This window comes from Hetaerina americana, unplaced genomic scaffold, assembly GCF_022747635.1.
Source record: "Hetaerina americana unplaced genomic scaffold, ioHetAmer1.1.p SCAF_6, whole genome shotgun sequence".
Classification (NCBI taxonomy): Eukaryota; Metazoa; Arthropoda; class Insecta; order Odonata; family Calopterygidae; genus Hetaerina; species Hetaerina americana.
The window spans coordinates 32,335,715-32,351,087 of NW_027287205.1; the positions used below are offsets into that span (position 1 = coordinate 32,335,715).

At 34.8% G+C, this 15,373-nt stretch overlaps 1 protein-coding gene across 4 annotated transcripts in view; it reads left to right on the forward strand.

Annotated features, from left to right (window-relative positions):
* LOC139695534 (death-associated protein kinase 1-like) overlaps positions 1–15,373 on the forward strand; it is an 89,321-nt gene that overhangs the window by 41,494 nt on the left and 32,454 nt on the right. For 3 of the 4 annotated variants that reach the window (XM_071594369.1, XM_071594373.1, XM_071594370.1), the window contains 7 exons: positions 2,854–2,952; positions 5,064–5,261; positions 5,623–5,777; positions 7,516–7,636; positions 9,141–9,333; positions 11,370–11,491; positions 15,089–15,296. In XM_071594369.1, coding sequence (XP_071450470.1) covers positions 2,854–2,952; positions 5,064–5,261; positions 5,623–5,777; positions 7,516–7,636; positions 9,141–9,333; positions 11,370–11,491; positions 15,089–15,296 — 1,096 coding nt within the window. The remainder of the gene's footprint in view (positions 1–2,853; positions 2,953–5,063; positions 5,262–5,622; positions 5,778–7,515; positions 7,637–9,140; positions 9,334–11,369; positions 11,492–15,088; positions 15,297–15,373) is intronic. The other variant, XM_071594372.1, reaches the window with a different exon arrangement.

The window sequence follows — 15,373 nt, forward strand, 5'->3', positions numbered from 1 at the left end:
CCAGTCCATATAGACTCTTCCTCCTGCATTTTCAGAAACCTTTCAGTAGTTCCGCTGGAATGCTGTCCACCCCCACGACCTTATTTGATTTCATCTCCCTTAATCCCCTTTCTATCTCATTGTCGAGTACTCTTGGACCTAAGCTATCTTCATCGACGTCATGTTCCTTTTCTATGTTTAACCTGATCTTTCCTTTTTACCTCTGGATAATGATTTAACCTTGCTGTATAATGCACCAATTTCACCCTTCCTCTGCAAACTTTCTGTATCCTCGCTCTGTGTCTTCCACCATGCTATTTTATAATATACTGTCCAATAAGTATTCTATTTTTTGTAAAAAAACTTTCAAATATGAGATTTCAATTGAATATTGGATTCTGTGTAAGGTCAGAAATGCAAAGTGTTGTACTGCTTCATTATATAGAATGAAGATTAGTATATATGTGTGTAGAAAAGTTTTTTTATCAAATAGCAGTGTCACTCTTTATTTGGAATCACAATTGATTACTTATAATGTTAGGTTTAGTTGATGATGTATTATAAATTTGATAGCATAGGTTCTTTTGACATTAAAATATGTTACATTGCCTTGCTGCTCAAACATCATATTTTTGAGGGAGATCTCTATTCTATGTATAGCTGACATTAACCCTTCAAACATTTGATAAGACTTATAATCAAATTTCTTTTAATGATTTACAGTTTCTAGATTAGTAACACTCAATTTTTTTAATTGGTTAGATCTATTGTAAGTACTAAGATGTATTTTTTTGCCGTCTCCGGTGTAACTTTATGGAATTTGTATATCATATTTAAATGAAATGAAATAATTGACTTTGTGATTCCACACACTTTATTTTATAAAACAAGACCCATGTTTGGACGTTGAATGTCATCATCAGGTGGTGATGATATTCAATATCAAAACTTGGGTCATGTTTTTAAATAAAATGTGTGGAATTACTTAGTTAATAATTTTATTTCGTTTCAATACTGAGATTTAGCTCCTTTTTTAACCATCTGTACATGACCTCACATACTAAAATTAAATTAGAATGTCATAATTGTTATTTGGGTCTAAGAATAATGATAATAATATTTTTGTGAAGTATAAGTATTATGAAAAAAGATTTTACCACTATAAATACAATCAATACCATCATTTTCTGTGTATAGTATGATTTTTTTAAATTTTTTAAAATTATTCAATTTTATTTTGAAAATGTTATGAAGCCTCTTTTGCATGGTAAGATACTAGCAGTGCTTTTTCAGAGTGTAACAGTAGATACTTTTATGCATATTTTTCGCTTGTTAATACCGCAATGTTTTAATTTTAGAAATTTTTGCAGAAAAAATAATAATGTATAGATTTATAGAATGTAATTTAATTATTTCAATCCTGGGTAGTGGTAGCCCAGGGGCTAGGGTGTTGGCCTACTGACTAAAGGACCTGGGTTTGATTCCCAGTCATGCCCCTGGTCACCCTCAGTTTACCCAAGCTGTGTGATTTATTGGGTTCCAGGATTTCCTGGGAAACCATGTGGGGGCACCAGGAAAAGATCTGCCCCCATACCCTGACATTTGAAGTTCACACGCAGTTGGGCTTGGTATTGGGTGCTCTCTACCATCTCCTATCAAACCGACTTTCTGGTTGAAAACTTTGTATTTGTTTTAATGTAGAAATGATGGCCTTAACTGGCATTAAGTTCAGTAAAATTAGAAAATGAAATGAAGGGTCTGCAGTTCAATTAATGGGCACTTTTTAAATTATACTTTCTTTTAGATAATGACATTATTATTAATGAAAAATTCATTACTTTGTTTTTTTTTTGGCCTACAACATGTAGAAAAACTAAAGTAATGCATATTTATCTTCAGAAAATTCCATTATTTTTTCTCTTGATGATGTGCTTTTCTATCTCGGAATGTTATGGTTTTACTTAAGTTCAATCTTTAATTTCTGTCCTTAAAATGATTTTCATTTCCTCTTCCTGTGAACATATGCTTAATATATGCCACTAACTGACTAAATCTCACTCATAACTGACTTGTGGCCAATGTGAACGACTCATTGTATCATGCTCCTTACTTGTGAAGGTTGATGGAAGAGCAGTTGTCACTCTTGTCTCCTTAGTTTTCATAAGTACATATTGGTTATAATTTTAAGGCAAATGAATTTGGATCATATTTTGTCAACATTCCATAGAAAATTCAATGCAAATGAAAAGTAAAAAGCAACTGCCACAATTTAGTGAACACACAAACTGGAAAATGCTAACAAATTTCTGCTCAGTATGGTATTGATTAAATCAGCAAAAATGACATTCAATAGTATAGAAAGCTAATTTTAAAACTCAGTCTCTATAAAACAAAATCATTAGCTGTTGTCTTATAGAGACTTCTGAAGAAGAATATGAAAGAGGATTGATTGCTATGAAAAATATTGAAAAATGAAATGAGTCTATAAATGTATGAAATAATTACTATGGACATGAGAGACATAAAAAAAAGGAATATTTTGTGTAGTTTTAATCCAAAAATAGATTTTTGGGGTTGTGAAATTAGTTGTATGTAATTGTTGGTTGTGTTTGTAGATGGGGCTAAGTATGTTTGTTGTGTGAAATCCAAGGTTCCAACATGACTTTTTGAGTGTTTTCTTAGTGGCATAGTATGGATAGAAATAAATCGAGCACCTCTAGTAAACATACTTAAAAATATATATATCCAAAAAATCCATTTGAAATTTGTCTATGTTTAAGGGGTTAATTACTAGGCCAACATTTCAAAAAAACCCTTGGCTATGTATACTGTGCTGTGCTATATTTCTTTATTTGTGTTTATTTATTCAAATAGCATGCTGAGAGTGCCCTACACATTGCTGTTTGGCATGGCTTTCCTCATATCGTCAAGTTGTTATGTGAAGCAAATGCCAATCTTGACCTTCAAGATAAGGTATGAATATATGATTATTTCTTTTTGTGATGTGGACATAAATATTGCATGGGTAGCTTAACAGTAGTTATCCTCAATATAAGTAAACATGGATATATGATAAAGTATTAGCCTAGTGGATAGGTTATTATGCTGACCTTGATCTAGAAAATATAGTCTTGTTAAGACATGGTTATTTGAAATACACATCCAGAAAGTAAAAACTCAACTTGCATGCACACAAAGCATCATATGTTTGCAACATCCTGGCCGACTCTGATGCAAGTGGTTCTTTTCCATTTTGGATAATATGGCAGTTAATACTTAGTCAGACAGGAAACATACAGTATACAGGAGGCAGTCAAGGGTAAGGGAGACCAATTTCAAACCCTTTTGCTGGGGTAGACAAACTTTTATAAATCTTAGAATAATTATAAAATAATAATTAATTTATTCATTTGATAAATGGTACAACCATATTAAAAGTTGTTAATATAAATATTACTCAATATATTAATGTTAATTCTTACATGTGATGTAAAATGGGTTAGCATGTAATGTATACAAGCAAGCAAGTAATGATTACATGTCTATAAATGTGACATAGTTTGTACATTTTGAAATTAAATTTAAAATACTTCACCTTTCCACATACACCACTTTTATTACTACCTAGGTTTCGTTATGGTATAACATCATCAGGTACCATATACCATATATAGGTATGTTATACCATAACGAAACCTAGGTAGTAATAAAAGTGGTGTATGTGGAAAGGCGAAGTATTTTAAATTTAATTTCAATATGAAGAATTTCCACCAAGTGACGCCAGAAACTGTTTCATTTAGTTTGTACATAGTTATTTTATAATATAAACTATGTGATGATTAGCACTATTTTGCTCAATCCATCCTCATGAATAAAACAATCCTCAAGAGATATAAATGTAAGTTTTAAATGAAATGTTTGTTTTATAAAAATGTTCAGATGCAAGTCCACAGAAATGACTTGGAAGTGTCGTGTAGTTAAGAAAATAATCCAGGTCATTAATTCCTCTCTCACTTTGAATGGTCCGTACTAGTTGATCATTTAAGTCACTCTTACTCTTGTGTATCATTCCTTTGTACAATTACATCTACAATCAAATCCAATGGAAATTCTCTCCACATATATTCCAGCTTTAGCTTTCCAATTTACTTTTCTTCCATCCAATTGACCCAGAATGTGTGGTTTATAATTAAAATACTGCTTTAAAAAAATCAACAATTATATAAAATGAATGAAAATTAGAAATTAGACTAGTCTTGGACTCTTCTTAACCAATATATCTGACTATGCATGATATCAGACGCCCACATACCCCTCAAAACTTTCACCCTCTCCAGCAATTTTTTTCCCCTCTCATATGTCATCTTTGGCCAGTTTATTGCTAGCACTTTAAACAGGACTGGTTACTATGAAAATAGGTGAGGTTTATTCAGATATTAATTATAAAACTAATGAATTTCAAAGTAACCTTTTGAGCACAGACAAGGTTTTTCAACACCAGTATTGTTTTAACTAAAGGGACTGAGTGACTGTATTTAACTCCATATTTGCATATACATAGTTATTGACATTCATGTGGAAAATTTTTGGGAACACATCTAATTACTCTTTCACCTTAAACCTACGACATCTGTTCCTTCACACAAAGAAATTTTTAGTCAATTTGCAGTTGCAGTGAAGAGGTGCAAGAAGTCGTGATAGAGTGAATAAAATATTTGGTATTAAATCTTTTGGAGGTTTTTTTACGGTATTGTTCCTTAGTGCAGTAAATATTATAATTTACGTGGAAGTTGTAGTTATGTGAAGAGTGAAAAGTTCATAACTTTTTCTTTGCAAGCTTTGTTGAATTTTTTCATGTGGTGTAGTTCTTATTTTCTTAGTGCATTTTATTATGATTTCAACTTTTGGACTGTTTGATTTTTTATGCATACATATTTAAGATTTCTATACCTTCGATTTTATTATAGGAATTGAAATGTGTAGCTTCTATGAGATTGATTCATGAATTCTTTGCCATGAAAATCAAATTTTCTATGCATTTTTATTTACGTTATTGCACTCTGATTTATTATCCTTTTATGCAGGAAGGGCAAACACCACTCCACTGTGCAAGCGCAAGAGGCCATTTGGAATCGGTAAGGTGTCTTTTGGACGCTGGTGCAGGACTGGATGTCATTGATTGCAGACGGGCAACTCCATTACACTTAGCGTTAGCCAGGAGACATTCTGCAGTTGCCATGCTCTTACTGCATGCTGGGGCAGATTTTGATATGCAGGACTGGGTAAATTATAATTTTGATTGCCTATTTAAACTTATATCTTAAAAATGATATCGAAGCATTATTGACTCTTCGGCGCTGTTTTTGTTGTTGTAAAAACTTCAGTAATTTCTCCCTTAATGTATACTTTACTATCAGCATTATTTGGTCAGTAAACTTTTTAATGTTGAATTTTCCCATTCAAGACTCTTAAAGTATGTGTTTATTAACTTTATTCCTTTGTTCATCAAGGTTTTATTGTTAATCAGTTTTTGTACCCATTAGTTTGCAAGCTTAGTACAGCAATGAAATATCTATTCGGTTTATTTCTATTTAGTGTCAGAAGTTATACATTTATTACTGTTGGTATTAATTATATTTTCAGAAAGGTGATACTCCAATACACATTGCTGCTCAAGAAGGATTATTAGCTGTATCACAGACCCTTTGTGCTTTTGGATGTAATGTGGATATACCCAACAAACATGGGCTTTATCCTCTGCACCGTGCTGCAAAATATGGACACACAGAAGTTGTTAGGTTGGTCTCTTTTTTGAGATTTTCTCTTAAAATTGTGACTTTTCAAGGCTTTTAAATGTTCCTCTGGTGTCTAAGTGTTCAATTGCACTCTACAATACCAACTGTCATCACTCTGATATCTGTGTGCCCATGCACAGATGTTTGTAATAATCTATCTTGTTTTGCCCAGTTTTTCAATCTCTCCTCTTGTGTCTGATGGAGTTTCACCAAAGTGACTTTTATAATAGGATCACATATGGAATAATTGTGTGATGATCTTTCCGATCACTTAGGAGTATACAAATGTTCTATTGATACAAAAGCATATCCCAAGTACTTACTATCCTTAATCTGTAAATGAGGAAATCATTCAGGGTGTATTCAAGTATCCTGTTGATTTCTTTCGTTTATACAGGGTGCAGCGCTTATCTCCAGACAAATTTCAATTTGAATTTCCCACTGTATCAGAGTTCCACTGGAGGTCGCGATTGGCGTTCTTGAAAGCTCTAGGCATCTAGTAAACAGTCATAACCTCAAAATGGTCAAGATGTTACGTACATGTGTGGAGTACAATTGAAGAGCCACTATTATCGAAAATGTTCGCACTAGGCATTCGCCGAGTGAAATAGTTCGATTCTTCGGGTACCCCAGATCAACTGTTTACAATATTGTGGCGGAGTATAATGCGTTGGAGAATTCTGGGGTAGGTTTTGCTAATGCGGCATTAGAGGGAATGCTCATGTGCTGATTTCAGAGGAATTTTGCCAAACTTTTATATTTGCAAGTAATGTTGTGAAACCGTGGGTGGTAACTGTGGCCTTGCGGAGACTATGTCTTTCAACAGGATGGTGTGCGAGCTCATGCGAGTCATTTAGTCCAAAACTGGCCCTCAGATAGCATTGACATGTTCTGGTCAAAGGAGTTCTGGCCCTCGGATAGCCCGAACTTGAACCCCCTCGACTTTAATGTTTGGAGCATAGTTGAAAGAGTTGCCAATAAGACAAGGCACCCTAATGTTGTATCTCTACGCACCGCTATCGTAGCAGCATTCGCAAATTTGGACAGCGCTGTTTTAAAGAGTGCGTGCGATCAATTCAGCATGAGATTGGAGGCGGTCATTGCAGCTGAAGGGGGTTACATTGAGTAATGCTTCTCTTGACGGATACCAGGACTTGTATGTAAAAGGATTTCAATTTTCATTTGTATTTTTTTTAATACATTTGCTTTGAAACAAAAGTTTCATTTGTCCGAATTTAACTGCTGTACCCTGTATGTACTATATTCTTCTTGCTTCTTTCAGCCTTATCCCATGCAGATAGGGTCAGTATTTCTATCTTTCATATTACCTATTTGATAAGATTTTAAACAAGACATGAATTGAGAAGTATTCACATTTCCATATATATGTAATCATTAAGCAATAAGGAATTGAGGTGTATATTGATTTCTTTGATGAGATAGCGCCTCCAAATTTTTAATTCAATACCTGTATGTACTTTAAAGTTTTGAGATTAGAGTATATGGATATGCATGGTGGATATCCATGCTTGTTCAAAGTCCATTTTGGGATAAAAAATTATAATTGTGCAGGGAATTTTACAGTTGTGAATGCTATTCCTGAATGTATTTAACGCTGGATAAATTCTTAATTATTAACATATGTGTGCTCATCTTTAAATATCTCAAATGGTATTTTTTCTGGATTTCATTCACAAACACATAATTTCTTGTTTTTAATATGATAGTGGTTCTTTTCAAGGTGTTTATGCTTAGCAGGCTGCAACATAGATCAGAAGAATAAAGATGGTATAAAGGCAGAGATTACAGCTTTAAAACAAGGATATAATGATATAGGAGATCTGTTGAACCGATTACGGAGTGTAAGTGTGCACTAGTTTTACCTATCCTTATTTATGCATGTTTACTGTTGACGTCTTGTTTATGTTATGAAATGTATGCATAAACACCCATTTTCACTTGAACACTGTGTGATTATTGCTGTTCCACCATATTACTGAGCATAATTTAGTTCTTGAGTTTCAACTTAAGGTCTGTGCTCCACCGTGATGTAAGTAAATATAAAATTTACTCTGTACTTGCTGATTTGCAAAATTCATCTTGAAGTTCAATCTTCATAGTTTTTCTAAATTTAATAAATAGGCTACAGGCTCACAGTGGACCTTGTGCCAGTGCTAATGAAATATGGAGGATTATTTTCTCTGCTGTGATCTGTGATCTCTATTGATTATTTACTTTTTGAAAGGGGATGGGGATGTGGGGATGCTGGGAAAGCAGGATGTTTGCCGATAGAATTTCAGATAGTTCACATCTTGAAACAAATATGATAATTTAAAAACTAATCTTAGGCTTATATGCTAATAAATATTAAACTTCACTTTGGATTTTTGTACAGTAAAATGAGATGGAGGAGCTACTGTTAGTAATCAACCAGCAGTAATGTCAGCTGTATAAAATGTTTTGGAAAGCTAAAAACTTTGAATTATTGGAATAGTATTAAGAAAAATTGAGAAATTCACTTAAATATGTGTGAAACACTTTTGTTCTACATGGAAGTGAAATTAATGCCATAATACCCTGGCCTATATGTCTATGTGCCTATCTTATGTCTTTTCAGTTATTTACCAGCATCTCCTCCTTAATTATTATGGCTAATTGATATCCTCGTGTAACTATGACTTCCATACTTGAAATGATAAATTCTTAAGCAATCATTTATTTCTGATTTCAAATCTAGTTAGAACTTTTCTTTATATTTCGTGGCTGCAGCCTGAATTTTTATGAACTTTGATAAATGCATGTGTGTAATATTTGGACTTGTTTGAGTGACAGCTCAAATTTAGTCAAAATTTTAAATAGAGCAAATTTTGGCAAAATTTTAGGAAATTCACATTTGTATTTCAATTTGAAAAGAATGTGCGAGACCTGATCTAAAAAATGGATATTTTATTTTCATTTAGTTCAGTATCTGAATCTCATCTAAACTTCAAATATATGAAGAATTATGAGTGTAGGAATGTCAGTTTAAAAATGATGCCAATAACAGTAGGTGCAGTTCCTTTTTTGTATGTTGTTTTGATAACAATTCATTTCCCTGTAAGAGTGGCAGTCTTATTTCATTTCCAATTATTTAGATCATGAGTGATTGTCAGACCATAAATATTTTGCCTTATTTATTACTATGGCCTATTTGTACGTGCACATTGAGATTTATGGAGTACTTTCTAAGTGTGATGTTTTGTAAATATATCTCTTTATTGTATTCATTTTCTCTAAATATTTGCAATTAGGTGTAATTCAACAGTTTGTATTCAATATCTATTTTCTGGAGAATTTAATGCTAAATGCCTTTGATATATCTTTTAGGGTCATCAGAGGGAAGAATACATCAGTCAATTAATCCCCACCTCGCAGCCTATTTCAAGAATAAAAGTAAAGTTTTTTGGCAACTCAGGTGTTGGAAAGACAACCCTCATTGATTCTTTGAAAGCTGGTTATTTTTCAAGTTTGTTTAAGAGGAGTAAGAGTGTTTCTGGTCCACCTTCACTGCTGATTAAGTGTAAGTGCATTTCAATGAAGTCTTTTTTAATTTTTATTATTATTGCTGAGATAGCCATTAATCGTATTGTGTTTACTTAATATAAATTAAAAACAGTTATTTTGAGCAGTAGCCTAAAGTGAATAAGTTTGTGTTGTGCCGAGGTATGACACACTGCTGCCTAGATGGCTTCAGAGAAATGTTTATAATCTCTGAAAATGACAAGGTCCTTTACAAAAGGCATATGATTGATAGGGATGAAGTTACCCACCAACCTATAACAAACAAACATTAGAGCAATTTGATTCTTGTTTCCTTTTGAAACATTTTTAAATATATGGAAGTCAGTGCCAAAGTGCTGGTTCTATTCTTTGCTACTAAGGTCATAACCAAGAGCACTTTGGTTTTGAAGGTGGCTGATTTTGCACTAGTGGCCATAATAATGAGCATGCCTCCTAATTATTTAAATTTCCCTTTGTGACAGACACAGTCTTGTCTCATTGAATTTTGTTTATTTTCCAATTTAGTCTAGCGGTACAATAATGCACTTGATATAGTGATGTTCGAATGTCTTGATCCCATCCCAAAAATTATTTTCCTTCTGGCCTGAAAAATTCCATCTACTTTGGCTGTTAGGCCTTTGTATGATGAGAATCTCCATTCACCCAGGATAATTTAGAGCTTAGGGAACAGATGGAAATCTGATGGAGCCAAATAAGGTGGGTGTGGCGACAATTCGTATCTTAGTTCACGTATTTTTGCCATGGCAATAACACGTGTGTGGGCATGCATGGTCTTGAACAAAAATGGCTTTCTTTCCTTGCCAAATCAGGCCCTTTTTTCATGTATCTTTTGCTGTAGTTGGTCCGCAAGTTAAGAGTAAGATTGTCTAGTAATTGTTTGACCAGGAGGAAGATAATCTATCAGCAGAATCCCTTTTGCATCCCAGAAAACAGAAGCCATCACCTTTCCGGCCGACCATATTGCCTTTACTTTCTTTGGTGGTGGTGAATGAAAATGCTTCCACTGCTTTTGACTGATGTTTTGCATCTGGGGTATAGAAGTGGACCCAAGTTTCATCTGTGGTCACAAACTGGCATAGGATATCTTGTTGGTTGCTCTTAAAATAGGTCAAACATTGTTTGGAAATTTCCATTCTGATGTGTTAATGATCCTGTGTCTAAAGTCTCGGCAACCATCTAGAAGATAATTTTCTCATATCCAATTACAATGTTAAATTGTGATATTCCCATGCAGATGACATCCCTATGGCTTGAGTGATTTCTTGCACTTTCAGTTGGTGATCCTCCATGACCATTTTATGCACTTTTGCAATGATTTCTGGGGTAGTTGCACATTTTGGCCGACCACTACTCAGATCATCTTCTAAGCTGTCCTGACCACACTTAAACTTGTTTGTCCACTTGGCAGCAGTTGAATATGAAGGAGCAGAGTCTCCCAGAGTATTCTGAAAGTCAGCATGAATTTCCTTTGATTTCATACCTTTCTCTACAAAATATTTTGTCCCTGCTCGAATCTCAATTTTTTACATCTTCACAAATCACCACATAGGAAAAACAACAGAGAGGCATCTGCACCACAGGTGTCTTTTCAGACCACTGACAGGTTGTGTGTGCACTAATAAAGGATTACCTATTACAATGTGGGAAACTCGTTCTGCTAGCACTGGCATCTGGTGGTGATTCCGAGAACCTTTCTAACTACCCTCGTACTAAGAACTCTTCTAAACTAAGTTCAAGAAAAATGAAATTTTTCCCTGGCCTAAGCATTTATATTTATTTCAATGTAATATTATTTTTTTTATTTATGTATAATTTTCATCTGAAATTCAGATTTACTCTTGAATTTGATTTATGCGTATTTTACTTTTGTCACACAATGACTGAAGACTGGAGCAAAATTTCTATCTTTCCTGTTCATACCATGCTCTGCAAAAATTCTTTCGGAGAATTTTCATGCTCTGAGAGAATTTTCTATTTCATGCATATGGTTTAATTTTAAGAAGTTTGATAGACCTTTAATTTTCTCCTTGACAGCGAGGCCGTCATCACCCAGCAAAACCCAAATTGAAATGGATGTCACAGTGCAGTCGAGGCAAAATTCATTAACTTTTGATACAAACAACTACCAGTACACTCGGGGCATCGACATTCAACAGGTATGGTTTGCTAGAATTTACAAACAGTCAGGCTTAAGAATTGCCAAAACTGTATTAATCTAAAATTTAAATTATAATTCAAAGAGTGAAGAAGGCAACAGGAAACCACCTCAATTATTATTCCAAAGACTTGATGGGCAATATAGAGAATGTCAGTCCTGGCTACTAAGGGATTTGGCCCAATCTGCCGTGTGTCATGCGCGAGAGTGGAAGAGGCAAGTCTTCTGCAGTCATTATCTCATGAAAACCTTGCAAAGCCAAACCAACAGCAGTAGAACAGAATATACAGAAGAAAAAGACCAAATAAATTAGAATGGGAACTTGAAATGTTATGACAGTGTTGAGGAAAGGAAAATTAGAGAATATAAAGGGAAAGTAAAGAAGAGGAATTATGGATATTTAAGCTCTCCGGAGGTGAGATGGAAGGATAGCAGGGATTGATGGAGTCATGCTTATAGAGTAATAAATAGCGGTGGGGACGTGAGGCAATGAGGGTTGCCATAATATTAAATGAAGAGGTAGGAAGAAGGGTAGTCAACATAAAGAAAGCAATGGATAGAATATTACTAGTAGAGATAAAAGCAGAACCAATGAATTTGGTCATTATTCAGGTATATATGCCACCAAGCAATCATAAGGAGGAAGAAGTAGGTAGGATATACGATCAGAGGATATAATCGTGGATTTTCCTGCAGGGAAACATTTGATAGGGATTGGAATGCGACGGTAGGCGAAGGAAGAGATGGTGGTGAGGTCGGGGACTACGGTTTAGGCTCGAGGAATGACCGCGGGGAGAAAGCAGTTGAGTTCTGCAGGAGGCAAGGGTTAATTATCATTAGTCATCACCAACACTTGGGTTAGACACCACAAAAGATGCAGGTATGCATGGAAAATGCCTGGTGACTCAGAGAGGTATCAGCTAGATTATATTCTGGTTAGACACACTAAACCTGTGTGATAAATTCCCACAACTTCCCTGGAGCGGATGTGGACTCTGACCACAATTTAGTTGTTATGAAATGTAGCGTCCATTTCAAAAAGATAAGGCAGGGGCTTCTTTCAGGTTTGCTAATGACCAAGCTCTAGTTTGTCAGTTGGCCAAGGTTTTGCAAGCATTGCTGAGTGAATTGGAAGTTTAGTGCGATAGATATGGGATGAGAATCAACATAAATAAAAAAAGGTAATGCAATTTTCCAGAAAGAGAAAGGCTAAGCTTGACATTAAAATAGGACAAAAACTATAGCAGGTGGAACGGTGAACATATCTTGGAAGTGTTTTGGACCAAAATGGTCAAAGTAGTAGGGACATAAGGAGAAGAATTGCACTAGGCAAAGAGGCTTTCACGTGAAGGTGGGAGTTGAGCAAGAATGTTAAAAAAAGACTTGTCAAAACTTTGATATGGAGTGTAGTTATGTGCGGTGCAGAAACATGGTCACCGAAGAAGGATGATAGACATAGATTAGAAGCTTTTAAAATGTGGGTGTGAAGAAGTTGAAATAGACCTAAAGGAAAGCAAATGAGGAAGTGCTAGGTATGATGGGCAAGGAGAGGGGGTTGTTAGGAGAAACCATAAGGAGGCAGGAAAAATGGATGAAGGGGGTATTGATTGGCAATGGAATGTTGAAGACTGTTATAGAGGGGACAATGTTAGGCAAACAAGGAAAGGGCAGGAACAGGATAGGGATGTTGGATGGGATGAAGGGAGGAAGGAAGTACACAGAGATAAAGACAGACTTGTTGTAGAGTAGGGTGTGTGGTTATGTTTTGTTAGGAGATATTTATGTGGTAGTTTTGTCTAATCAAATCTACCTTAACTGGTAGAATACTTTTTAAAAAAAATTAAAGAGTATATGTCCCGATCTTTAAACATTAATGGCCTTACTGCAGAATAGGAAAATTATTGCAAATTTTGTTTGTTCACCTGCCTGTAAAAATCATCTTCTTTCCTTTCTTTAACTTTGAATGCAAGTGTTTTTCTTATGAAGCAAATAAAAGGAAAGCCTTCAATGACCATATTTAAGCATGTTGCCAAATGAGTAAACTTAAACTTGATAAAAATGAAAGTTTGTATGGATCAATTGACAAATTAGAGGAAATTCACACAAATCATGATGTTTGTTGACAGAATTCAGCGATGTGATTGCTATTACAACCACCCAAGTAACCATGGGTAGGACAGTACCCATTGATACTTGGGTGGAGAGTCAATGGAGATTTTCCATACTCAAGAAACTGGGTATCTAGAAACGCATGAACTTAGGTTGATGGTGTTTATAAACCTATCTAGCTGGGTTACTGTAGTGCTACCTTGAGCCTTAATATCGTAACATTGACTATTAGTTCTCTATGGTGCACTTTTTTGATGGACTTTCATGTGCCTAACCTTATCTAAGGTTAATATTTAGATAGGCTTATTAAACTTTTAAAAGGACTTTGTGATATTTTTGGGTTTCTGCAATTGTTCCTTATTTCCCAATGTAAGTGCTGTGTTTTTTATTCTAAGGACACAGAAGAACTCCTTCCATTTTCTGTATATGCAGCATAAACCTTTGCCTTTGTTGGGTCCATATGATGACTTATGAAATCTAAGTGCTGCCTTTTCACTGGAGTTGAGAGTAGTTCTTATATTAATGCAAGAAAATTCAAAGTACAAAAATCATTCACCTTGACTGGGATTCCAACCTGGATCCTTTGACCTCTGGCCAAACTGTCATGCCAGTTAAGCTATCAAGTTGTTTACTCGCATAGTGAATTTCCAAAGGTTATTAAGATATTTGGATTAATTAACATACCTACTGTGTTGCAAAGTAATTGCACAAGGGTTGTTCTATAACAAGTGATGATTCTTTTTAATTTTCATAAATTATTTTGCAAAAATTTAATTTTATTGTATTGTTAGGTTAATGTGTAAGGTATATGTGGCTCAAGTTACATTGATTTGACACTAGTATTGCATTGATGGCAGCCATTGCAAGTTGAAACATGTTCAGTTAAGATATGGTGATGATGGGAGTTAGCGCACGGTGGGCAATATGCTGCACTGAAATTTTGCTCTCCCCGGAACAAATTAGCAATTGATATCTATTTAATGCTACAAAGGGTGTATGAAGGTCCTTTTCTTCCTTACGGTACTGCTAGAAGGTGGTTTAGAATGTTTGAAAATAGGTGACAATTTCTATGGAAGGTTTCTCCAGTCACTACTCTAAGAGAAGTAAACATTAACATGACTGCCGTCATTGTGAGAGAAGTTAGCTTAATAATGTTAAGTGCAACATCAGAAATATTGAAAACTTCTAAGAGCTTATAATGACTATTATAGTCTGGTTTCCTGTAGATTTTTTCATCCCCCCACTTTGCAGATATGTTCAATGTTGTGAAAGGTAACCATTTTGGTTATGGGGCAAGGTATTTCTTTATCAGTTCTAAATTTGCCATCTTCTGCAAAAGAGGAGCTTTCATCTACTCTATTCCTCTCAGGTTAACTGTCACTCTACCCTTTCCATAATTATGGTAAAAGTATCAATTTAATTTGTATTTTATAGGTATTTCTACAGAGTCATGTTTCATTCTTTTAGTCTGTAATTTGTGTATTTACAGGTATCTGTTTCAGGTGTTGGTGATTTGAGCATATGGGAGTTTTCCGGCCAGGAAAGTTATTTTCCAGTTTATGACCACTTTATTGGTAACACAAGCTGTGTGCATGTAGTGGTATTTAATATGGAGGACCCACTTAGCACCCAACTACAGCAATGCTGTTTCTGGCTATCATTTCTTCAGGCCCGTATACCACCCATTGAACCTCTAGGTAGGTAGTACCTGTTGTTTTTAGTGGGCATGCCATGCTATTGGTGATGGAATTCCGTCCAAGATCTAACCACCTCC